Below are 25,045 nucleotides of genomic sequence, written 5' to 3' on the forward strand. Positions count from 1 at the left end.
CCCAGGTGACAGGGCTGGCCACTCACAGCAAGCTAATCCTGTCTGCTCTCAAGTCTCCCGTTCCATCTTTCTTTATGATGCTCAAGCTGCTTCACTTTTTTTTCCTTTTCTATCTGACTACCACATGCTCATTCATTGTGGTGGCCCCAGCTGCAGGCTGTCCGCTCGGCTGCCAGGCCCCCGAGAGACATCCTCCCTCTACGCTGCTGCGTGATGTGTTGGCAAGCAGGTGTCTATGGCCTGCCTGTGCCATGCACGGGAGGGTAGGACTGTGGGTGGCTTGGTGGTCTACAGGTCTCTCTCTGTCTTCCTCCTTCCATGCTGTGCTGCCTGGATTTTATTTTATTTTATTTTTATGAGTCCTAGGCATAAGACAGCTTTGGTCACCAAGTCAGGCATCAAGCTAGGATGAGCAAAGGACTGCCATCTGCTCTGCCTTTGACTGACATAAGAACACCACCACTAAGGTGGCTGTCTGCCCATTGCCAGGGGTTTGATTCAATTTCTAGTACTCACATGGCAGCTCACAACTGTCCATAATTCCAGTTTTAGGGCATTTAATTTCCTTTTCCAGCCTCCATGGATACCAGGAATAAATGTGGTGCACAGACATACAATCAAACAAAACACTCATGTAATTTTTTTTTTAAAAACAACCAAACCAGTTGTGATGGCCCTTACCTTTAACCTCAGCACTCAGGAGGCAGAGGCAGAAAGATCACTTGTTGAAATTATTCTTATAAAACAGTGGTTAATTCAGTAGAGCATAGGATTCTTGATCACAGGGTCGTAAGTTTGTCCCCCACATTGGGTGCCGTTGGTTGAAGTTATTTTTATAAAACAGTGTTTCTCTGCCAGGCATCATGACATATACCTTTAATCCCAGCACTTAGGGAGGCAGAGACAGGCGGATCTCTGTGATTTTGAGGCCAGCCTGGTCTACAAAGTGAGTCCAGGACAACCAAGGCTACACAGAGAAACCCTGTCTCAGAAAACAAAAACAACAACAAAAAAATAAGATAGTGTTTCTCTTAGCTTATTTCTTAACTCAACTATAACATAAATAATTGAGACTATTTATTTATTATGTATGCAGTGTTTTGCCTGCGTGTATGCCCAGAACAGGGCACCAGATCTCATTACAGATGGCTGTAAGCCACCATGTGGTTGCTGGGAATTGAACTCAGGATCTCTGGAAGATCAGCTAGTGCTCTTAACCTCTGAGCCATCTCTCCAGTCCAAAGATTTATTTATTTATTATTTATACAGTATTCTGTACTGCATGTGTGCCTGCACACCAGAAGATGGCACCAGATCTTATAATAGACGATTATGAGACACCATGTGGTTGCTAGGAATTGAACTCAGGACCTTTTAAAGAAGAGCCAGCGCTGTTAACCTCTGCACTGTCTCCAACACCCAAAAGACTCTTATAATACAAGGCTTTACAACATAAACTGAAGAGTTTGTCTGTTCTTAACCCTCTATGCTGTTTTGTCTTATTCCCAGAAAACATCCCAGCAATACTTGTAGCTTTCCTCTGCTTCAGCTCCTTCCTCCTGATTTTTCTTGGACCTCTCCCAAGGCTGAACCCCTACTTTGTCTCCTAACTCCTCCTTCCTTGGCTGGCAGGAAGTCCAGCCCTGTTCTCTCCTATGCTCATCCATTTAGACAGTAAATTCTCAGAACAAAGGTTGCAAGCAGACATGAAGAGTACAAAACTCAACATTTAAACTACACAATAACCTTATGCCTATAACCACCCATGAGTTTGAGGCCAGCATGGTCTATATAGTGAGTTCCAAGCCAACAAACAAACAACAACAAAACCGAAGCCCACCCAGTATTTCAGACTTATTATGAGATCTGATCCCTACAGCCTAGAAAGATGGCTCAGCAGCTAAGAGCACTGTCTGCTCTTCCAGAGGTCCTGAGTTCAATTCCTGGCAACAACATGGTGGCTCACAACCATCTCTAATATGATCTGATGCTTTCTTCTGGCATGTAGGTGTAAATGAAGATAAAGTACTCATGTAAAATAAATAAATAAGTCTAAAAAAAATCTGTTCCCTAAATTTGTCTTTTACTATATATGGAAAAAATGTGTAGAATAATATATTATCTTTTAAGTTTCTGGTTTTTTTCCTTACTGTTAAAAGTAAGAACATGGACTGTTAGTAGTTCATGTATATGGTATTAATTTAGTGTTATGGTAGAAATGGCTAGTAGTGGTTGTAGGTATTATTTTTAAAACTGAGATGACATCTTTTCTTACCTGGAAGTAAGGTTCTAATTAATGCATACAGCAAAAAGAAAATCTTACATGTATTTACTCTGTGTGTGTGTGTGTGTGTGTGTGTGTGTATGTGTGCGCGTGCGCGCGCGCGTGTGTGTCTGTCTGTGTGTACTGCACATGTAGAAGTCAGAGGCTAACTGGATGGCAGTCTGTTCAGGTTCTCTCTACCCTGTGGGTTCCAGGGATTGGCCTCAGCAGTTAGGCCTAGTGAAAAGTGCCTTTACCTGCTGAGCTGTTCAGTTGAGTAGATTTCCATTTCCACTCAATACTCATTGAGTAAAATTTCAGTTTGAAATAATTGACTATAGTATGTAAAATGTTAATATTGTTGGATATAGTGGTACTTTTCTGTAATCAAGCTTACTTAGGAGACTAAGAGAATCAAAAGTTCACAGACAGCCCTGTACAGAGTGTAGAGAATGTGAGTTGTCATGTCTCCCTTTGGTTTTTCAAGAAAGGCTGAAATTATTGTATGCGATGAGAAAAATCTTGAGATTTTTGCAATTTGGGCAATTAACTAAAAAATTAAGTATTGTGTATATGTTAAAAATTAGGGACAGGTGTGATGGCATGTGCTTTTAATCCTAGTGCTTGAGGCAACTCTCCTTGCCTCTTATCTCTTGAGTACTGGCATGGTGGGTATGTGCTACTATACCCAGCATAGTTCAGTTTTCTTAAGATGAATCCATTTAGAGGTTAAATTATTATGCAATCCAAGTAGTATATTATTTAATTACTTTTGAAACTATGCCACATTTTTATTGCAAAGTCCCTATCATAATGCTCAAATTTTAGCTTGATTTTTTTTCTTTTTTTCCCCGGGGGAGGCTAAAAAGGGATAAGAGGGTGGCTTCTTTTGGGGGTTGTCAAGACAGGGTTTCTCTGTGTCGCCTTGGTTGTCCTGGACTCAATTTGTAGACTAGGCTGGCCTTGAACTCTCTTCAATCCACCTGCCTCTGCCTCTGAGTGCTTGTATTAAGGCTATGTGCCACCACACGCCTCTCAGGGGTGGCTTCTTGATAGGGTCCTGGCTGTCTTGGAATTCCATATGTACCTGAGGCTGGCTTTAAACGCTCACTCCTCCTCCTTCCACCTCCCACGTGCTAGGGTTATAGGAATGATCACAGTACCTGGCTTACATTTTTATCTTAAATTGAGAATTTCTAGTATGAAGTCTAATCTGTCATGTTTTAGAGTTCACAATGTCATTTTTACTTCTTATTTTTGGTCTTCTTTACAAAACAACTAAATTCATACCCATGTTCCTAATCTCCCATAGATTATAATACTTCACCTTTCTTATTACTATTATATATTTTTTACAGAAAAAAGTTTTCAAAAATGGATGGAATGTCTTCAGAGGCTAATGAAGAGAAGTAAGTTCACTCAGTGCTGCTAAAGTGTTATTCTCTATCATAGAAAGGTATTTCAAACTAATTAAGAACTATCAGTAGCTGGGCAGTGGTGACACATGCCTTGAATCCCAGCAGGAAAATCTCTGTGAGTTCAAGGCCAGCCTGGTCTACAGAGTGATTCCAGGACTGCTACACACAGAGAAACCCTGTCTCAAAAAAGTAAAACAAAACAAAACAAAACAAAAGTTAAAAAAAAAAAAAACCAAAAAACAAAAAAACTATCAGTAATGTCTGAAATTGTTTTCTATTTTGTTCCAAGTAAAAGAAGTCAGTGTTAACAAGTGATACCCTTTTTGCCATGTCTTTGTGTAAGTTCATTTAGAGTAAGAATTTAGGACTTGGAAGATGTTCATAGACACCACCTCCCATCGCATTAAGGCCTTAGGAGGTGAAATGATTTTTCTAAAATTGGCACCTTAAACTAGTGATCTGTTGCCAGCCTACAAAATAATGTTTGAGACAGAGTCTCACTATAAAGCCCTTGGCTGATCTGAAACTCGATATGTCGACCAAACTCACAGACTCACCTGCCTCCACCTTCAGAATACTAGGAGTAAAGGTATGCGCCACCACATCTGTCCCCCCGCCCCTTTTATAAAGATTTTAAAAAGATTATACAGTATTCTGCCTTCATGTATATCTACACACCAGAAGAGGACATCGGATCTCATTACAGATGGTTGTGAGCCACCACGTGGTTGCTGGGAATTGAACTCAGGACCTTTGGAAAATCAGCTTGTCTTAACTTCTAAGCCATCTTGCCAGCCCCTGTCCCTAATTTTTAACATATACATAAAATTTAATTTTTCAGTTAATTGCCCAAATTGCAAATATCTCAAGATTTCATGTAATAATTAAATTTTCAGTTTTTCTTGAAAAACCAAGGGCAGCAACAAAATGCATCTCTTTGCTTGGAGCAGCTAAGTAGTAGCACATAATGACAGTGATCTTTAGACTAGACAAGAATTCTCTAGATCATTTGGGTCTCTATACTGTCTTATTTTTCTTATGCCTCACAAGTTATCTGTTTGGTGTAATAAACATTTGGGAATTTCAAAATCTAGTCTGAAAAAAATCACATCATAGTAACCAGAGGTAGTATCTGGGGGCCTTTGAAGATATGATAAATTATGTGTTACTAATTATTATTTAAAGGACAGTCTTATAGAACATGCCCCCCCCCCCCCCCAAAATAATGCTTTCTTTGTGTAGCCCTGCTGTCCTGGAACTTGCTCTGTATACTAGGCTGGCCTCAAACTCAGAGATCTGCCTGCCTCTGCCTTATGAGTGCTGGGATTAAAGGTGTGTAACCACTGCTCATCCGTGATTTAAAAAAAAAAAAAAATTAAAAAAAATATATATACTCTGGGCATAGGAACCTTCAGCATGCTAAGCATACACTTAAGCATGAAACTACACTCCTAATTTTTTCCACTCCCACCCCTTTGGTACTAGAAATTGACTTAGGATGTTGTGCATGCTAAGCAAGTGCTCTACCACTGAGCGTTAACCGTAGTCTTTTACATTTACTGTGAGACAGAGTCTCATTAAATTGCCAAGTCTGACCTGAACTTATTTGGTATCTGAGTCAGACTCTAAATTTGGAATCCTTCTGCTTCAGCCTCTCAGAAGTTGTCATCACAGGCCAGTGCCACCAACTCTGACCACAAGATGCCTTTAACACATTGAATTCTTAAATACAGAGTTGAAGTCTGATAACACAAAAGGGATGAAGTGATGGCAGCCTCTAGAAATTTAGTTGTTTATCTACATATACATAATTTTTCCTTTCTTTTCCTTTTTTTTAGTGACAATACACAGAGATCTGTCAGAAGACGGCATTCTTCAGTAAGAAATTTTTTTTTTTTTTTTTTTTTTTTTTTAGTAAGAAATATTTTTATTTAAGTTAATAGATGTTACTTTTTACTCAACTTTACAGTAACTTTGATTGTGGCTTTACCTTACCTTGGCATCCCAGCTAACTTCTAGTGTTCTAGATAAAAATTCAAATAGTTAGTCTGGCTATATGCTTCAGTAAATATTATAAAATTCATGCTTTTGTACTTTTTTGTAATTTAATAAGTTGTTTTGCTTTACAAGACAGGGTTTCTTTGTGTAACAGCCCTGGCTATCATTTGTATACCAGGCTGGCCTTGAACTCACAGAGTCTGCCAATCTGCTTCCCAAGTGCTGGGATTAAAGGTGTGCACCACTATGCCAGGCTAAATTTAATAAAATTTTTATTAGCATATTTCTTCATCATTGTTATTTTTAAATTTGCTTATTTAATAAATTTTATCCTATATAATTATGTTTCATTATTATAAATGCTTTAAAATGTATATTTTTCTTCTCTTTAAAAAATATATTTAACCTGGCATTCAAACTATTGCAAGGCACAGTTTATCTAAGTTGATTTACATACTAAATTCATGTTAGATTATGAAACTGAAAAAATACAGTGGTATAGGGTCCTATGTGCAAAAGTTACCCAATAAGAAATTCTAACATAGCCCTGCTGAGATTTTCTTTCTTTTTTCTATTTTGACTTCTTTTGGATAGTTTTTGCTGGTAGGCATACTTTAAGTAATTATCTCTGATTGCTATGAAATATCAAGCCCTCCTTATTTCTATGTTTAAGTTCTATGTGAAGAGTTTAATGTATTTTCTCAAGTTAGGAAAGCAAGACTTAGAACTCATTTGTGTTAGTGTGATTATCTTGTTAAGGCATGCCCTCATTTCTGAACAGTATGACTATGAGGAATTTCAGGGATTTTAATGGAAATTTTAGCTTTCTACTCACAACGTAAATTGACTAGTAGCTATGTTAGATTTTCTTGAGTAACTCTAATTATTGCCTCTATAGATTTTGAAACCCCCAAGGAGTCCTCTTCAGGACCTGAAATGTGGAAATGAAACAGTTCAGGTAAGTCTCTAGTGCAAATGCTTTGTAAATTCAATGATTTTTGTTTTGGAGAAGGACTTGGTTTGCTGAGATTAGGTTTCACTTACATAGCCTAGAGTGACCCTAACCCTGTGGCAGTTCTGCTTGGGCTTGCCAAGTGCTGGGACTGTAGATTTCTATCATCATACCTGGCTTCAGTGATCACCACAGATTTTATTAGCTATGCAAAGAGATGATACTGCGAAAGATTCCCATTTAACTGTGTACAAGTAAGTATCTCTCTGCTTCCATGTTATTTATCTAAATACTTCTGGGCTAGAGATGTAACTTAGTGGTGGAGTGCTTACCTACTGCGCATGAGGCCCTCAGGCACAGTGTTGAGAAAAAAATTCCTATCCTTTTTTCTTTTTGGTTTTATGAGACAGGTTTTCTTCTGTGTATCCATGGCTGTCCTAGAACTCAGTCTGTAGACCAAGTTAGCCTCAAACTCAGAGTATCTGCCTGCCTCTGCCTCCCAAGTGCTAGGTTTAAAGGTGTATGTCACCACTGCCCAGCCCAAACTCTTGAATAAACTGGCATATTCTTAAAATAGCTGGCATTTATACTTTTTTAAAAATAAAAACCTTGTGCCATAGCCAGGCAGTGGTGGTGCACACCTTTAATCCCAGCACTCGGGAAGTAGAGGCAGGTGGATCGATGTGAGTTTGAGGCCAGCCTGGTCTACAAGGTGAGTCCAGGACAGTCAAGGCTACACAGAGAAACCCTGTCTCGAAAAACCAAACCAAACCAAACAAACAAAAAAACCCTTGTGTCATTTCCAGTTCACTCTCTCTTTCTTTTTAAAAATTATTTTATTTTATTTGCATCAGTGTTTGCCTCCCTGCATGTCTGTGTGAGTGTGTCAGCTCCCCTGTAACTGGAGTTATAGATAGTTGTGAACAGCCATGTGGGTGCTGGGATTTGAACCCAGGCCCATTGGAAAATCAACCAGTACTCTTAATTTCTGAGCCATCTCTCCAGCCCTAGTGTTTATAATTTTAAAACTCTATTTGTTGCTAATAATTTAACCTCTGTGGGGATTAGAATAGGGAATGGTATTTTGATTCTTTAACCTGGTGTAGCATCTAGTACATGTCTTTACCTGTTGAGCTGATTATCCAGTCTACCTGTATAGCTTTTAACATGATGTTAGGGATTAGAAATTCAGTCTTCTCACTTATATGGCAAGTGCTTTATCCACTGTCTGTCATGCCTACTATGTCTAATTAGTCTTTTGACTAAATAGACTGCTTAGTTATAGACGTACTTTTAATTTATGTATATATGTAAATACCTGCACTTCAGTATGTAGTTCATGTGCCTGGAGCACACAGAAGCCAGAAGAGATAGCCAGATCCCCTGGAGATAGAGATACAAGCAATTGTGAGCGTCCCAATTTGCGTGAGGGGAACCAAACCTGAGTTCTCTGCAAGAGCTGTACATACCTTTAGCCACTGAGCCGCCTCTCCAGCCCCTTAAAGAGACACATAGTCACAGCAACATCATCATTCACAATCGTCAGGAGGCAGGAAAAAAAAACAAGTGTCCATCCATTCTGTTTAAATAAACAAAATATGGTATTTATAAATAATGAAATTCAGGCATGGAGGTGGTACACACCTCTAATCCCAGCACCTGGGAGGCAGAGGCAGGCGGATCCCTGAGCTCAAGGGCAGTCTGGTTTACAGAGCAAGTTACAGGACAGCCAAAGGTACACAGCCTTAGAAACACCAGACAGACAAGTGTTAAGATATGGCTTGTGAGATGACTCAGTGGGTAAGAGCACTTTTTGCTCTTGCAGAGGACACAGGTTCAGTTCAGTTGGGTGGCTCACAACTACCTGTAACTTTAGTTCTAGAGAGTCTAACACCCTCTTTTTCTTTCTTTTTTTTTTTTTTCTTTTTGGTTTTTTGAGACAGGGTTTCTTTGTGAAACAGCTCTGGCTGTCCTGGAACTCGCTCTGTAGTCAAGGCTGGCCTCGAACTCTCAGAGATCGCCTGCCTCTGCCTCCCAAGTGCTGGGATTAACGGTGCGTGCCACCACTGTCCTGGCCCAACACCCTCTTTTGACTTCCATCGCGTTTGCATGTATGTGATGCACACAAACGCAGACAGGTACACTTATACACATCATTTTTTTTAATGGTAAAGATGGCAAATTTAATTTTGTGTGGCTGTTACCACTAATAAAAAGTGTAAGTAAGTATCAAGGCAGAATGACTAAGATGATAAACTGTCTTATAGCTGGGTGTGATGGCACAGGCTTGTAATTTCAGCACTAGGAAGATAAATCCTTTGGCTTTACAGCAAATTTGAGTGCAGCCAGGGCCATGGAAAACCATATCTAAAATAACTACAACAGTCATAAAAGATAGTAACTCACGTGTATTTTACCACAATGAAAACTGGTTTTTAAATGGGGATGGTGCTGCATGCCTTTAATCCCAGGACTGAGGAGGCAGAGGGAGGCTGGTCTCTGTGCGTTCTGTCTAGGGCAACCTGGTCTGCACATTAGAGTTCCACACTAGCCACAGCTACATAGTAAGGCCTTGTGTTAAAGCAACCAAAAAGCTGCTTGTGATGTTAGAAGAATGCGCTGTAACAAGATGAGTACAGCTGCCACATGGCTCCTGTGTTGTCCCCAGTCTCTCTTGTTATAGCTGTTTGTGTTTAATATGCTTATTTGATACTTGGTTTTAGCCAAAAGGCCAAAAAAGCAGCGCTATGCTTATTTTAACTCTTGCTGAAACTCCTACTCAAGCAGCAGCAGTAAACAACTATAGCGTCAGAAAGCTGAAGCACAAAGACTGTGAATCTGAGATCAGCATGAGTTATATATTGAGACCTTGTCTCAATAAACAGAGCAACAGAAGAAAATCTTATTTATATGACTTCACGGGTTCAAGTCTTAGCACTGCCATCCTCCCAAAAAATATTTGGAAAATCATATACATGTTCATTAAGTGCTTCTTTCTATATTAGACTGTTTGGAGGAATTTTTGTTGTTGTTTTGTTTTGTTTTTTCCCCGAGACAGGGTTTCTCTGTGTAGCCTTGCCTGTCCTGGGCTCACTTTGTAGACCAGGCTGGCCTTGAACTCACAGCGATCTACCTGCCTCTGCCTCCCAAGTGCTGGGATTAAAGGCGTGCACCACCACAGCCCGGCAGGAATTTTTGTATCATTAATCCAAAATAAGACTTGATCTCTGCTTCTAATAGTCTGGAGACCTAATTCACAGTGACTTATATTAAGTATTGTATCCTATATTTTTTTCTCTTAGGAATCTAATGTTCCAAGAACTAGGAAAAGCTCTCGTCGAGTCAGCTTTGCAGATACTATAAAGTAAGTTGAAAAGAAAAGTAGGTAAAATGTTATAGTTAATGCTTTTCTCCCAGTCAAATATGTTGGTGGTAACTTGTTTTTGTTTTTGTGGTTTATTTGGTTTTTTTGAGACAAGGTTTCTCTATGTAGCCTTAGCTGTCCTGGACTCACTTTGTAGACCAGGCTGGCCTCTGCCTCCCTGAGTGCTGGGATTACAGGTGTGCACCACCATGCCCAGCCCATGATAATTTATTTGGATAATTTGTTTTGCATAAATAAACATTAAGGAATTGTGTGTGAGCTGGCAGTGGTGCACACCTTTAATCCCAGCAATCAAGAGGCAGAGGCAGATACATCTCTGTGAGCGTAAGGCCAGCCTGGTCTACAGTAAGAGTTCCAGGATAGCTATGGCTCTTATTACACACAGAAACCCAGTCTTGAAAAACAAAAAAGAAAATAGAAAGAAAAGAAAGAAAGAAGAGGGTTTAAATATATTATTTGATTTATTGTCAGTTGCCACTACTAAGCCAGGTGTGATGGTACATATCTGTAATTCCAACACTTAGAAGTCTGAAGCCAGGGTCACTCCAAGTTTAAGGCTGACTTGGCTACATACTGAGTTCAAGGGCTACCTTATACATAGTGAGACCTTGTGTTATAGTCTGAGGAAAAGTTGTGTTGCGACTCTGAGGGGAAGTCCCCAATGCTCATGATGCAGCGATGAGGGGAAAAGCTTCCCCAGTGGAATGTTCCAGCTCTTTGGGGAGAGGTTTCTGCAATGGAAGTGTTATACTGAGGGGGGAGGTTTCCCCTATGTGAACGTTACAGCTCTGAGGGGAAAGGTATTGTTAGGGTTCAGGAATAGCCATTCACTGACCACTGGAACACTAGACTCAGATTTATAGAAGTTTATTTGAATGCTGAGCAAGAACGGACCTGTCAGCACTACAGTCCAAATTTGGGAATTGGACCGTGACATTGGTCTGCTTCTAAGGTAGGAATTTTATAAGAAAAACTGTAACCAGGTAACAACCAGGTAGCCAGGGAGAATCAAGAAGAGGACAGCATTACATCATGTTGATTAGCTAAACATAAGAATTGGTTTTGTTCAGAGCACAATGTCCAGGTGGCTAGACAAAGCATTTTAAGCTGATTGGCTAGAATACAGGCCTGTGGACTTTTCAGTTCCCCACCATTCCAGGAGAAAGGAACATAGCAGGTGTGGTTTTGTTTACATAAAACATAAATCATTAATTCAAGCAAAATATTCAACAAGTGTTGAATTGTAAGTCAAGGTATTCCAGCTCCCAGGCAGGTAGAGCCTGAGAACCAGGACTTAATTTCACCTTATGATCAAAATGGAGACTTGAACGCAAAATGTCTTCTGATATGCTAAGAACAGTAGCTGGTGTTAGCAGAGGAGCCACAGTTATGCTAGGAACTGAAATAGGTCTCAACGGAGAGGCTATGGAGTTTAAGCAAGTTAAGCAGGTTACAACAGTATCCTGGCAGTCAGGAGCCAAGGTATATATACCAAAGTCACACAGGAGATTCGTTGGAAAAGACAAAAAGGGTGGCTGCCGGTGCTGAGGCAGGAAGCAGCAGGAACTGAGCAGGAGACAGGCTTTTATAGGGCTGCTTGGGCAAGGACTGTCCAGTGGATTTCCAGGGTGGGGACTGGTGCATTTCAAGCCAAGCCCAGGGATTGGTGGGTTTCTATGCTCAGGGATTGCTGGATTTTCATGCTCAGGGATTGGTTGATTTTTGGGAGGTTTTTCAAACCCAGAAGTAGGCTCATCTTTTACTCTATACCTGTCTCAAAAGACAACAAATTTTAAAAGCCACTAGTAAATATTTGTAGTTTGACAGATACTATGTTGACTACATGCATTGCCTTTTTTTAAAGATTTATTTCTTTATTATTATGTATACAAGGCTCTGCCTGCATGCGCACCCGCAGGCCAGAAGAGGGCATCAGATCATATCATAGATGGTTGTGAGCCACCATGTGGTCGCTGAGAACCGAACTCAGGACTTCCGGAAGAGCAGACAGTGCTCCCAACCGCTGAGCCATCTCTCCAGCCCCCTACATGCATTGTCTTATTGGGTATGTGCTGGGTGCGATAGCGCAAGCCTCTAATCCCAGCACTATGGAGGCAGAGGCAGGCAGATCTCTGTGAGTTCGAGGCCAGCCAGGGCTACAAAGCTAGTCCAGTCCAGGGCAGCCAAGGCTACACAGAGAAACCCTATCTCAGAGAGGAAAGAAAAAAAAAGGAAAGAAAGAAAATTCACAAAAGGCTACTTAGATGCAAAGTTTATTGTTTTTTGTTTTTAGTGTTTTATTCTCCTTTCTTCCCCCACAGGTTCTCTGTGTAGGCATAGTTGTCCTGGAACTCAGAGAACCTCCTGCCCCTGCCTCCCCAATGGGGGGGAATGGAGGTGTGCGCCTGCACAGCACAGCTGCTCTAAATACCAAAGGCAGGTGTTGGTAACAGCTCAGTGGTGGAGGTACTGGATTGTTGGCCAAGGGCTACTTGGAATGGCATCTAAATAGCTTCATTCTAGATTTTGGTTTGGTTTATGGTTTATGGTTTGATGAAATACAGTCTGCCCTGGCAGCTGGAACCTGAGGTGGCTGCTCTTCTAGAGGCCAGAAGAGGGCGCTGGATAACCTGTATCTGGAGTACATTACTGCTTATAGAATTAGCTTGTAGTATATTTCTAGATCTATTTGGTTGATACTGTTCTTGTTCTTTGATTTTCAACTTTGCTAGGCCTATTTTTAAATATTTAGGCTTTTTTTTTTTTTTTTTTTTTTTTTTTTTTTAATATTTAGGCTTTTTGAGACAGGCTCATCATGTAACTGAGTACCTTGGAACTCACTAGTAGACCAGGCTGGCCTTAAATTAAAGAATATCCACCTGCTTCCCAAGGATAACACCCCCCCCCCCCCCCGCTCCCCTTCCCTCTGTCCCCCGCCAGCATTGGGATTAAAGATGTGCTCTCCTGCATCCTGCCAGTAGTTAGGAGGCACAGGCAAATGGATCTCTTTGTGTTCAAGGCCAAGCTGTTTTTGTTTTGTTTGTTTCTCTGTGTAGCCCTGACTATCTTAGAATTTACTCTGTAGACCAGCCTGGCCTTAAACTCAGAGATCTCTTGCCTCTGCCACCAGAGTGCTGGGAATCAAAGGTGTGCACTCCCTCACCCTGGCTCAGCCTGTTCTATATAGGGAGTTATAGGTTAAACTAGCTAAAAGTACATAGCCCAAGCCCATCTCAAAAAAAAAAAAAAAAAAAAAAAAAAAGGCAGCAATTTTTCATATACATATAATTATAGAGCTTTAACATTTATAAAGAGAAAAGTATTTGCACCCTAACAAGTACGTCAATAGTAAAACTATAGTAAAAAAAATTTTTAAAGGTTTTCCCATGGGCATGGTGGTGTATGCCTTTAATCTTAGCACTCAGGTGCCAGAGGCAGGTGGATTTCTGTGAGTTTGAGGCCAGCCTGGCAACAAAGTGAGTCCAGGACAGCCAGAACTGTTTCGAAAAACCAACCAACCGACTAACCAACCAATAATCAATAAATAAATGTTTTTTCAGTATTCTTTATTTCTCTTGTAGAGTATTCCAGACAGAGTCTTATATGAAAACAGAGAGAAATTCAGAAATTGCAGGTAAATATGTGATATAAATCCTGCTAGTGTTTTCTTTACAATTTTTCTGTGGTTATGTAACCATAACTTTTCACGTGTGTGCGTGCATGCGTATGACTGTGATGTGAGCATGTATTCTAAGATGTGTGGAGGTCAAGAGACAGTTGAAATTCTGTTTTCTTTCAAACATGTGGTCTCTTGGGATTGTATTTGGGTCCTATTTGGCAGCAAATGCCGTTACCTGCTGAGTCATTTTTTTCTAGCCCTATCTTACTATTTAAATAATTTATCCTACGGATAGAAAAGTAGCTCTGTTGGTAAGTTGATTGCCACACTTGCGTGAGGACCTGGATTGGGCTCTTTAGTACCCACTTAAAAGTCAGGTGTAGACTGGTGGTGGTGAAGTGGGGGCGGAGCCAGGTGTGATAGGGTATGCTTTGTATTAGTCACCTTCCTACTGCTGAGATAAAGCACCATGACCAGGGCAGTTTATAGAAGAAATAGTTTATTTGAGGTTATGGTTCCAGAGAGATTAAAAGTTTATCATGGGGGCTGGAGAGATGGCTCAGAGGTTCCAAGCACTGCCTGTTCTTCCAGAAGTCCTGAGTTCAATTCCCAGCAACTACATGGTGGTTCATGGCCATCTATGATGAGATCTGGTGCCCTCTTCTGGCGTGCAGGCACACATGCAGTATAAATAATAAATACATCTTAAATAATAATAAATAATAAATAAATCTTTAAAAAAAAAAAAGAGTCTGGTGCATGCCCTTAATCCCAGCACTTCGGAGGCAGAGGCAGGTGGATCTCTGTGAGTTCGAGGCCAGCCTGGACTACAGAGGGAGTTCCAGGACAGCCAGAGCTGTTGTACAGAGAAACCCTGTTTTGCCAAAAAAAAAAAAAAAAAAAAAAAAAGTCTATCATGGCAGGAAAGTGCCAGGCATGGTGGCTAGAGTAGTGACCTGAGAGCTTCCATCTTGAACTTTGACCATGATGTAGAGAGGTAAGCTGGCAGTAGTTGAGCCTTTATTTTTACTATGAAAGCCTGCCACTAGAGACATACTTCCTCTAGCAGGCCACACTTCCTAAACCTCTCAGACATTGCCACCAGTTGGAGACCAAGTGTTCAAATGCACAAAACTATGGGGAACATCTCTCATTCAAACCACAATATGCCTATAATTTTATCACTGAAGAGTCTAAGGCAGGAGGCTCCCTGGAACTCATTGGCTAAACTATGCCCTCCAGGTCAGGGAGCTTGAGGTCAAGTGAAAAGATACTGTCTCAAAAAATGAAGTGGGGAGTGATAGAGGGTAACACATAACATTGACTCTGGCTTACACATGAATGCCCACACATGTGCGTGCATATGTATATATTCCTGCATGAATATATATATATCACCTCCCCCCACCACAAAAATATATCCTTAGCTGGATGTGGGAATTTACATCTGTAATCCCAGCATTCCCAGGGCTGAGGCAGAATGATAACAAGTTCAACACCAGCCTGGGCTACATTGCAAGTTCTAGTCTCCTTTGAATTTGAAACTCTATCTCAGGAGGAAAAAAAAAATAAGAGCATGAGACCCCTCACTAAACAACAACAACAACGAGAAAGCAGAGGAAAGAGAAATGAAGTATACTTGTAGTCATGAGGGCAGAAAGGTTGAATAGTACCTTTTAAAAAGTTTTTTCTGTTAACGTTCTTATATAACTTTTCTAATACTTGACCAAGTATCCTTTAACAACTTTAATTTTTTACTTTATTTTTAGAGACGGAAGCCAGAAAAAATGTGTTGACTCTACAGTAAGTAAGGAGCATGTACTAATTATATTTTGATGGTTATTAGTTCCTATTAACTGAAAAAAAAAATTAAATGTTTTTGTTATTTAACCGGCTCTTCTGTCAAATACTTAGCATTAATTTAAAATAACAAACTATAGAATTTAGTATATGTATGGCTATATCTGAAAAATAAGTGTACAATATAGTCTTTTTTGTTTTGGTTTGGTTTGGTTTTTGTTTTTCAAGACAGGGTTTCTCTGTGTAGCCTTGACTGTCCTCGACTCACTTTGTAGACCAGGCTGGCCTCGAACTCACAGCGATCCACCTGCCTCTGCTTCCCAAGTGCTGGGATTAAAGGCATGCGCCACCACCACCCAGCCAATGTAGTCTTAATCATGATGACAAACTCCATTTTCATATATAAATTTTCATAGTATAAATTTCTTTTGTTTATTTGTTTGTTCTTTATTTTTCCAGACAGGGTTTCTCTGTTCATCCCTGGCTGTCCTGGAACTCATTTTATAGGCCAGGTTGGCCTAGACCTCAGATATTGACCTGCCTCTGCCTCCCAAGTGCTGGGCTTAAAGGTGTGTGACATTGTCACCACTACCTGACTACCTAGTATAAATTTCATGTGTGGAAATTTATTTCATCAATCCTTATTCACTGAAGCTTATTGTAATAACAAAATATCCAAATGATAACAATGACAATAATTATGAAATTATAATGGCATAAAGGAACTAATAAATTACACATTTTCCATGTTATTGCTCAGTTAGAACAATATGTGCATTTTGTTTATAGTTACTTGTGTGTGCATATATGTAATGCACATGTGTAGCATATTTATAAATATGTGTCTGTTAGCTAATATATGCGTGAAATATCTCTGAAAAGAATTTTAATTGCAAACAAAGAAATTCTTCATAAACAATACATATCTGTGTTTAGTTTACTAATTTTGATTTTTTAAATGTGTTTTTCTTTGTGTTGCGTGTATGAGAGTTTTTCCAGCACGCATGTGTACCCTGTGTATGCAGTGCCTGCAGAGGCCAGAAGAGGGTCTCAGACCCCCTAGAACTGGAGCTACAGACAGTTGTAAGCTGCAGTGTGTGCGCTGGGAATTGAAGCTGGGTCCTCTGGAAGAACTGCCTGTGCTCTTAACTACTGAGCTATCTCTCTAGCCCTTGTTTACTTTTTTTGAGGTTTTGAAAAAATGAATTGATCTTTTTTTTTTAAATAAGAAGCATGTCCTTAATCCCAGCTCCCAGGAGGCAGAGCAGACATATCTCTTGAGTTCAAAGCCAACATGGTCTGCATAGCAAGTTCCAGGATAGCCAGTACTGTTACACAGAGAAACCATGTCTCAAAAGGAAGGAAGGAAGGAAGGAAGAGAAAGCAGCATATATTAAAGCATATTTATATAGTGTTCTTAGGTTAACACACTATTAAGACCATTCAGGTAAGGGTCTGTAATTTCCTGCTAGCTACCCTATGAAAACCTTTCATCTTCCTTAGTCTTTTTTGTTTGTTTGCTTGTTTGTTTTCTTGCTTGTTTGAGACAGGATCTTACTGTGTATAGGTCTGTCCTGGTACTCACTATGGCGACCAGGCTGGCCTTGAACTCACAGAAATCTACTTGACTCTCCCTCCTAAGTGCTGGTATTAAAGACGTGGGCCACTGTGTCTGTCTCTGTTCCTAAGTCTTTCAACTGTTGTGATTCTTCATAATTATTTGGAATATAATTTATAAAAATGCCCTCCCTTTTTTTTTAGCAATAAGAATTCAGATGATAATTATTGTGCAATTACTGGTGAGTATGACCAAACACGTTTATTTTTTTGGTTTGTTTTTTGTTTTTTGTTTTTTGAGACAGGGATTCTCCCAGTAGCCTTGGCTGTCCTGGACTCAGAGATCCACCTACCTCTGCTTCCCAGTGCTGGGATTAAAGGTGTGCACCACCACCACCACCAATCTTAAAGATGATTAATTCATAGTCCTTATGAAGAGCTTAGTAACTAATTGTTTTAGTTAGGTTTCTATTGTTCTGTTAAGCACCATGACCAAAAACAGTGTGGCAAGGAAAGGATTTATTTCTGTTTATAGTTGTTCCGTTATGATGGGAAGTCAGGGCAGGAACTCAAGACAGGAACTGAAACAGAGACCAAGGAAATGCTGCTTACTAGTTTGCTCAACATGGCTTGCTCAGCCTGCTTTCTTATACAACGCACAGGTTTATCTAGTCAGGAATGCCACCCCCACCAGTGAGCTGGGCCGTCCCACATGAATCATTTATCTGGGAAGTGCCCTACAGACTTGCATATTCTCAGCTGAGGTTCCCCTTCCTAGATAACTCTAGCTTATGTCAAGTTGACCACCAAGCACCCAGAATACTGGTAGATACTTCTAATTGATGAAGGTTCTAAAAAAGAAAATCAGACTCCTGGCATGATGTTTTTCTTAACTATAATTTTTTTCTTGTTCTATAGGTATGAACACATTACTCTGTGCTCCTATTCAGACTCAGATGCAACAAAAGGAGGTATGACATCATGGAAGTATAATTTAATCTTTCACAGTTAAATAGCGAATATTTATGTTAATAGTATAATTTTGAGATAACTTACCAAAGTAAATTATCAAAGCCTATAAAAACTTCCTATATTTCTACTTAATTGAGAACAATTAAGTCATTGCCAATTTAAATAATACTAAGACCTTTCAAATTTTAATGAACACATGAAGTATCTCAGAATTTTAATAAAATAGAAGTTGTTTTTTGTGGGGTTTTTTTGTTTTGTTTTGTTTTTTTGTTGTTGTTTTGCTTTTTTTGGAACAGGGTTTCTCTGCTGTCCTAGAACTTGCTCTGTATACCAGGCTGGCCTCAAACTCACAGAGATTCACCCGCCTCTGCCTCCAAAGTGCTGGGATTACAGGTGTGTGCCACCACCACCTGGCTAAAATAGAGGGTTTTTTTTTTTTTAATTGAAGATTCAGCTCAGTGGTAGTTTGTCTAGCATGTTCAAGGATTTGAATTCAGTATCCAACATCACACACATGAGAAATGTGCGTGTTGTGTGTAGGTAGACAAACATATTTGTATCCAGTTAAAATGGGTAAACTCTTCAGAGATTATATTTCTTAAGTATTTATTTTGTTGCAATATGTATGAGTATTTCTCCTCATGTATGAATGTGCACCATGTGCATGCCCAGTGCCCAGAGAATCCAGATGAGGACACCAGAGCCCCTCCAACTGCAGTTAGAAGCAGTTGTTAGCTGTCATGCAGGTACTGGGAACTGAACCTTAGTCCTCTAAAAGAGTCGAAATACTCTTAAGTGCTGAGTCATTTTTCCATCCTCAAGAATCTATATATCTAACCATTTCTTGAATGACACTGGCATCCAGGTACACAGAGTGTACTTTGAATAACAAGAAACTAGAAATCATATCTTCAAAAACAAGACTCTTGAAGTACAGAGTATAATATAAATTAGCAGCCAGGGGTGGTGGTGCATGCATTTAATCCTAGCACTTGAGAGGCGGAGGCCAGAGGACTTCTGAGTTTGAGGCTAGTCTGGTCTACAAGTGAGTCTAGGACAGCCAGGGCTGTTGTGTTACACAGAGAAACTCTTTCTGGGGCTGGGAGGATACACACACACACACACACCACACACACACACGTATATAGACATAGATATACACACACACATATACATACATACATACGTACTTATGTATACATACTCACACACACACACATACATACTAGCCTAGCCTTGAGCATACAGAGATCCACCTACCTGTGCCTCCCTGAGTGCTGGGATCATAAGCGTGTGCCACCATGCTTGGCAAGACATTTTATTTAGGGTTGCAGTGACTATTCAATAGAGTTTTGTGGGGTTTTTTGTTTTTGTTTTTGTTTGTTTTTCAAGACAGAGTCTCTCTGTGTAGCCCTGGCCGTCTTGGACTCGTTTTGTAGACTAGGCTGGTCTGAAACTCACATTGATCAGCCTGCCTCTGCCTCCGAGTGGTGGGATTAAAAGCATGTGCCACCATGCCCAGTTCTCAATACAGAATTTTTATTATGGTTGCATTTCGTATGTTCAGTGCTTTTGATTGCATGCAATTAACTTTTAATTTTTAATTTATTCTAAACTATCAAAAAAGTAATTTATTTATAGACTTTAGCTTTTAAAAAAGTATGAGACAGGGTGTACAGCTCAGTCTGAATTCAAGAATGATCTTGAACTTTTTTGTTGCTTGACACAAGGTCTCACTATATTGTGTAATCTTGGCTGTCTTGGAGATTACTGTGTAGACTGAACAAGCCTGGAACTCACAGAGATCCCCTACCTCAGCCTCCCAGAGTGGTGAGATCAAAGGCATGCACCACTATGCGCAGCTACCTTGAATTTCTAATCCTCCTACCTCCACCTCCTGAGCACTGGGATAATACGTGTGAATTAACATATCTACTCTATGCTGTGCTGGGGATTGATCACAGGGCTTAATCCACTGTAAGCAAGCACTCTACCAGCACTACATCCCTAACCCCAGGGAGAAAAAAATAAATAATAACAAATTACATATGATATACTACACCATTGATCTAAGTAAACCAATATAGCTTGAAAGCATTCCTCATTGTGTTATATAGTACATTTATAAAATTCCTTTTTCAAAATTTACATTTCAGGCTGGAGAGATGGCTCAGAGGTTAAGAGCACTGGCTATTCTCCCAAAGTTCCTGAGTAAAATTTTACAGCAACCACATGGTGGTTCACAACCATCTATAATGAGATCTTTTGTCCTCTTCTGGTGGGCAGGTGTACATGCAGGCAGAATGCTGTATACATAATGAATAAATAAATCTTAAGAAAAAAAAAAGTTACATTTCAGATTAGAGAAGTGACTCAGTTTTAAAAGCATTGACTACTTTTGCAGAGGACCTGGGTTCAATTCCCTGCACCCACATGGCGGCTCACACCCATGTGTAACTCCACCTCCAGAGACTCAGACACCTTATTCTGGCCTCCACAGGCACTAGGCATGCAAGTGATTCATAGGCATACATGTCAGCGTACATAAACACCATACATAAAAGAATAAATTACAAAAATACCCTACATTGGTCTAACTTTTCTATTTTTCTTTCATTATAGTTTTCAGTTATAGACCACATCCATGAAAGGAAACATGCAAATGACCAGACAGTCATCTTTTCAGATGAAAACCAGATGGACCTGACAGCAAGCCACACTGTGATGATTTCCAAAGGGCTTTCAGAGTGTACCAAAAATGAAAATTCCACAAAAATAGATACTACATCCTTTCTGAAGAATTTAAAGTATCGTGCTGAGAATTCAAGAATTACAAAGGAATTAGAGTGTCCCCTAACTTCCATAAGTAAAAACACTTTCTCAGAAAAAACAAATTCTGATAACTTCATAAAAAGATTAAAAACAGGAAAATGCAGTACTTCTCTTTCTACAGAGCTTGACAAGGAAAATTCTGAGATACTTGTATATTCCAAAGAATCAAACAGTGCCTCTTCTACACATCCAATGCCTGTATCTCATAATGTAGATGAAAATAGTAGTAATAGGACTAGAATCTTTAGAGAACAAGATGATGGAATGAACTTGACCGAGTGTCATACAGCCTATATTCAGACTTGGAGTCCTCCATCTAGCGAAGCCAACTTAGGAGAATTTAAGGGTGATAATACAATTTATGGCAATGAGTGTATGGAGTTGACAACTAACTATAGGATACAAGTTTTGCCATCAGAAAGTAACTTATCTAAAAGAGAAACTCAAAACCAGAATGTCATGATGAATATTACAACAATGGATAGAACTGAAGCGCCAGAGAAGAAAGCAGTTCTTAAGGATAAACTAATTGCTGCTTTGCAAGACTCTTTCCCAAACCCTGAAAATAAAATTCATATTACCAAAAGTCATACTATGGAGTTAGAAACCCACACAGTCACACGGATTTCTAATCAAGGTGCTAGCACATTGGCTGAAACCTCAGAATCTGCATGTTCCAATCCAGCTATCCAAGGTTATAAGACAATTTTTTATACTAGTAGCAATGATGCAATGGAACTGACTAAGTGTCTCTCAAGTATAAGAGAGGAAAAAAATTTGCTGAACCCTGATGGTAAATATTCCAAAATATGCGCAAATCTAGATGCTGATCCACTGGGAGCAAAAGAGGATAACATGGACATTACCAAGAGTCACACAGTTTTAATAGATAATACAATATTCAAACAAGGTCAAGGAAACACTAAAAAAGAAATAACATCTATACCAGTATTTGAAAAAGAAATGATGCTCCAAAATCATATAACTATGTCAGAAGATGAGAAAATGAATGTAAATTATAATGCAGCTCCTCAAGTATCTAAGGAAAGATTGCAGCAGAACCTGACAGACACTTTATCTGTTTCACTGGCTGACAGAAAGACTGAACTCTTAGCAGGTGAAGATATGGATTTGACTGAAAGTCACACAAGTAAGCTAAGAAGTCAATTTATTCCTACTTTTGACTTAACATCAAAGAATGTCACTAAATCTTACTCACACAACCAAAGCCCTTCAGAAGAGTGGGGAAAGCTGGGCAAACAAGTAGTCCTAGGACATGCAGTACAAGACCAGCGTTCTAAACTTCTTGAACCACAGAGGAAAAACATAGATGCTCCTGACTGTTCTCATAAGATGATAATTTCTTCAGAGGAGGAGCAAACTATGGATCTGACAAAGAGCCACACTATTGTAATTGGGTTTGGTCCTTCTGATGTACAAGAACATAGTAATACTAGTTTAGAACACAGAAACATCCAACTCACAGCAGGAAGGAAACAAAAAGCTGTGAACATTCCTGTAGAAAACAGAGTAGGAGCAACTAATGATATGGACATGTTGAAGGACAGAAGTCAGCATAAGCCTGAATTTCTGAAGGAAAAGCAAAATACCAAAATTTGTGGAAGGAAAAGTGCTGGTGGACTGAAAATTGATAAAACTATTTTATTTTCAGAGGGTAGTGAGAATGATATGGATGTCACCAAGACTCCCACAGTTAAAATAAACCACAGATCTTTATTAGACAAACATGATTCTCGCTTAGTACCTTTGGCAGAAACTTCGAAAACCATTTTGTATTCATGTGGACAGGATGAAATGGAAATCACTAAAAGCCACACAACTCCTTTAGAATGTAAAATTGTCTCACCGCATGAAATAACCCCTGGTCATCTGGACAAGACTATGATGTCTATAGATGGTCATGAGGAGCTAGAGATGACAAAGTCCCATACTGTTTTCATTGATTACCAAGCAGAGATGACAGGGGTGCTTCCCAACAGACTTCACTTTGAATTATCCAAAAAGGAAAACCTACAAGAGCCAAAAGTGACGTCTATTCCTGCTGAAGAGACTGTTTCCGTTTCTAACAATAGTGAAAGCAGGCAGCCAGCAGCAAAAGGCAGCCAGCTAACGGTGCTAGAGGAAAAGTCTAATAGTGGGCCTAGGGAAGACACTAATGATGTTCAAAAGCCTAGATTTCTGAATGAACTTCTGTCAGGCAAAACTCAGAGGAGAAAAAGACTTAGGCTCCAAAACAAGACCATTACATTTCCAGAGAATGATAATAGAGATGCCACTCAGGGTTCTGTGATGGAAATGCGTAATGAAAGTAGCCTGGAAGATAGAGAGGGCTTCAGTTTTGTACCATCGACAGGAACTTCTAAACCAGTTTTGTCTGCACACAGGCCAGAGGACATAGAGATCTGTAGAAGTCAACCCTCTGCTTCAGAATATAAAACTGTCCCACCAGATGAAATAACTACTGTACCTGTGGACAAAACTATAATGTTTGTAGATAATCTCAGTGATCTGGATGTCACCAAGTCCCATACAGTTTTCATCGATTGTCAAGCCAAAGAGAAATTACTTCATGACTGTACTAAATTGGGAATGGCAACAACAAGCTTGAGTGGTCCTGAAGGTGATGCCAGTATTCAAGCAATCATCACAAAAACAGTAGTTGAAAAAAACCACCATATGACAACTGTTATTCCTCCTAATACATTATCAAGTGATCAAAGTACAATGGAAATCATCAAGTTTCATAAAGCTGATCTAGATGAGGTCATAGGAAAGGCTGTGGAAGCCAATACATTGAAACAAACTAAACTTGAAAGCTGTCCATTAAATAGAATAGGTGGAAAGACTGTGGATTTTACAGGCAGTGGTGTAGCATGTAGAGTCAGCGACAAGTACTCCTCTTTATCAAACGTCACCTCTGATAGTTGGCATGGCGGTATGTCCTTGTGTGATCAAAATAAGGAGAAAGCCAGTAATTGCCAAGTGCCAAATGAGTTTGCTCATGCAGGTGTTTTACCAAGTAGCTATCACATGGAATCTGAAGTACTGTCTGTCTTTGCACCTTGTCCAAGTACCACAGCAGTGCTTAAAGATCAAGATCTGATAAAAGAGCCTCTGAGGGAGATGACTAAATCTAACTCAAAGCATGCATCTCCTAAACTCTCAAAGGATCAAATGGAGGCCTTTGTAGTTGATGTTAGTGTTGTTTCTCAGCCTCTTCTCTCAGCTCAGCAACATCTATCAACTCAAAAAGACCAGGGTGCTGCCAGTGAAGATGAAAGAGTATTGTCTAAGGCTGGAATGAAGACTTTACCTTTACTTACAGGAAATTTCTCTGCACCCTCATGTGAAAATGTGTCCAAAATGCTCACTAATGCAGAACACTTTGCTATAAACTACAAAAAAGAACTGAAGGAAAGTACTCAAGCAGATAAATGTAATACAGATATAGATTGCCATGGTAATTCAGCCCTGACAGCACAAGCCATTCAAATCCATGCCAACACTACAGAAGCCCCAGACCCTACAGCTCCATCTAATGTTTCATGTTTTAGCAGTGTCAAACCAAGTCTGAGTAATTTGAATAGAAAAACTGAGGACATTTTAGATTTTCAGACTGTTCATATGTTACCTCCTGCAAAACAGTTACTTGAAGTAGGAAAGCAGGCACATGATAACATGAATATGGGACAAGCTACAGGAGTACATAGCCTAGGTTCCAGTGAGGATAGAGATGAAGAAGGTGTATCTACACCACTAAAAGCAGTTAAGGACAAAATGAGAAGATGTTCATTGGGAATCTTTTTACCCAAACTACCAAGCAAGAAAAGTTGTAGCATCACTGGCGTTGATGACCTGGAGCAAATTCCAACAGATGCAACCGAGTTAACTCACTTAGAAGCTCAGCCAATATCTACTAAAGATTCAGGTCTTGGATCTATTGCAGCCAAACTGAACTTGAGCCCATCTCAGTATATAAATGAGGAAAATCTCCCTATGTACCCTGGTGAGATATTTTCATCAGAGTCTATTAGCTTAGACATCGAAGAAAATGCTATGATTGACACAGATCACAAAGAGATTTTATCATCTGAAAACAAAATAGAAACCTGCAGTGCACAAAAAAGAGCCTGGGCACAAGATGATAATGTTACAAGTGAGAAAAAAATCAGAACATATGATGATGGTACACAAGATCATGAGGTAAGCTGTCCTGAACCAAAAAGTG

The 25,045-nt window shown here is 39.7% G+C and overlaps 2 protein-coding genes and 1 non-coding gene across 3 annotated transcripts in view; 2 read left to right on the forward strand and 1 right to left on the reverse strand.

Moving 5' to 3' along the window:
- Positions 1 to 353: 353 nt before the first annotated feature.
- On the reverse strand, positions 354 to 494 carry LOC127188700 (small nucleolar RNA SNORA48). The gene has a single exon (XR_007830559.1). It is a non-coding gene; the product is annotated as a small nucleolar RNA SNORA48 (small nucleolar RNA).
- Positions 495 to 5,311: 4,817 nt separating this feature from the next.
- Positions 5,312 to 13,881, forward strand: LOC127188038 (kinetochore scaffold 1-like). The gene is made up of 4 exons (XM_051144396.1): positions 5,312 to 5,559; positions 6,578 to 6,637; positions 9,934 to 9,995; positions 13,598 to 13,881. The coding sequence occupies exons 1-4, from the start codon at positions 5,449 to 5,451 to the stop codon at positions 13,665 to 13,667; spliced, it is 303 nt and encodes a 100-aa protein (XP_051000353.1). The 5' UTR covers positions 5,312 to 5,448; the 3' UTR covers positions 13,668 to 13,881.
- A 3,321-nt stretch (positions 13,882 to 17,202) lies between these two features.
- Positions 17,203 to 25,045, forward strand: part of LOC127188039 (kinetochore scaffold 1-like) — a 45,439-nt gene continuing 37,596 nt past the window's right edge. The window contains exons 1-3 of the mRNA XM_051144397.1: positions 17,203 to 17,234; positions 17,911 to 17,963; positions 20,587 to 25,020. Coding sequence (XP_051000354.1) covers positions 17,913 to 17,963; positions 20,587 to 25,020 — 4,485 coding nt within the window. The 5' untranslated portion in view covers positions 17,203 to 17,234; positions 17,911 to 17,912. The remainder of the gene's footprint in view (positions 17,235 to 17,910; positions 17,964 to 20,586; positions 25,021 to 25,045) is intronic.

The sequence above is a fragment of the Acomys russatus genome, chromosome 4 (genome assembly GCF_903995435.1).
Source record: "Acomys russatus chromosome 4, mAcoRus1.1, whole genome shotgun sequence".
In the NCBI taxonomy this organism is placed as follows: Eukaryota; Metazoa; Chordata; class Mammalia; order Rodentia; family Muridae; genus Acomys; species Acomys russatus.

Bases quoted from the DNA above. Each gene is read 5' to 3' on its own strand.
- LOC127188038 (XM_051144396.1), top strand. From the start codon at position 5,449: ATGGCAGCCTCTAGAAATTTAGTTGTTTATCTACATATACATAATTTT. The intron at 5,560-6,577 runs GTAAGAAATTTT...TTGCCTCTATAG, and splicing joins TCAGAAGACGGCATTCTTCA to ATTTTGAAACCCCCAAGGAG. The intron at 9,996-13,597 runs GTAAGTTGAAAA...TTTCTCTTGTAG, and splicing joins AGCTTTGCAGATACTATAAA to AGTATTCCAGACAGAGTCTT.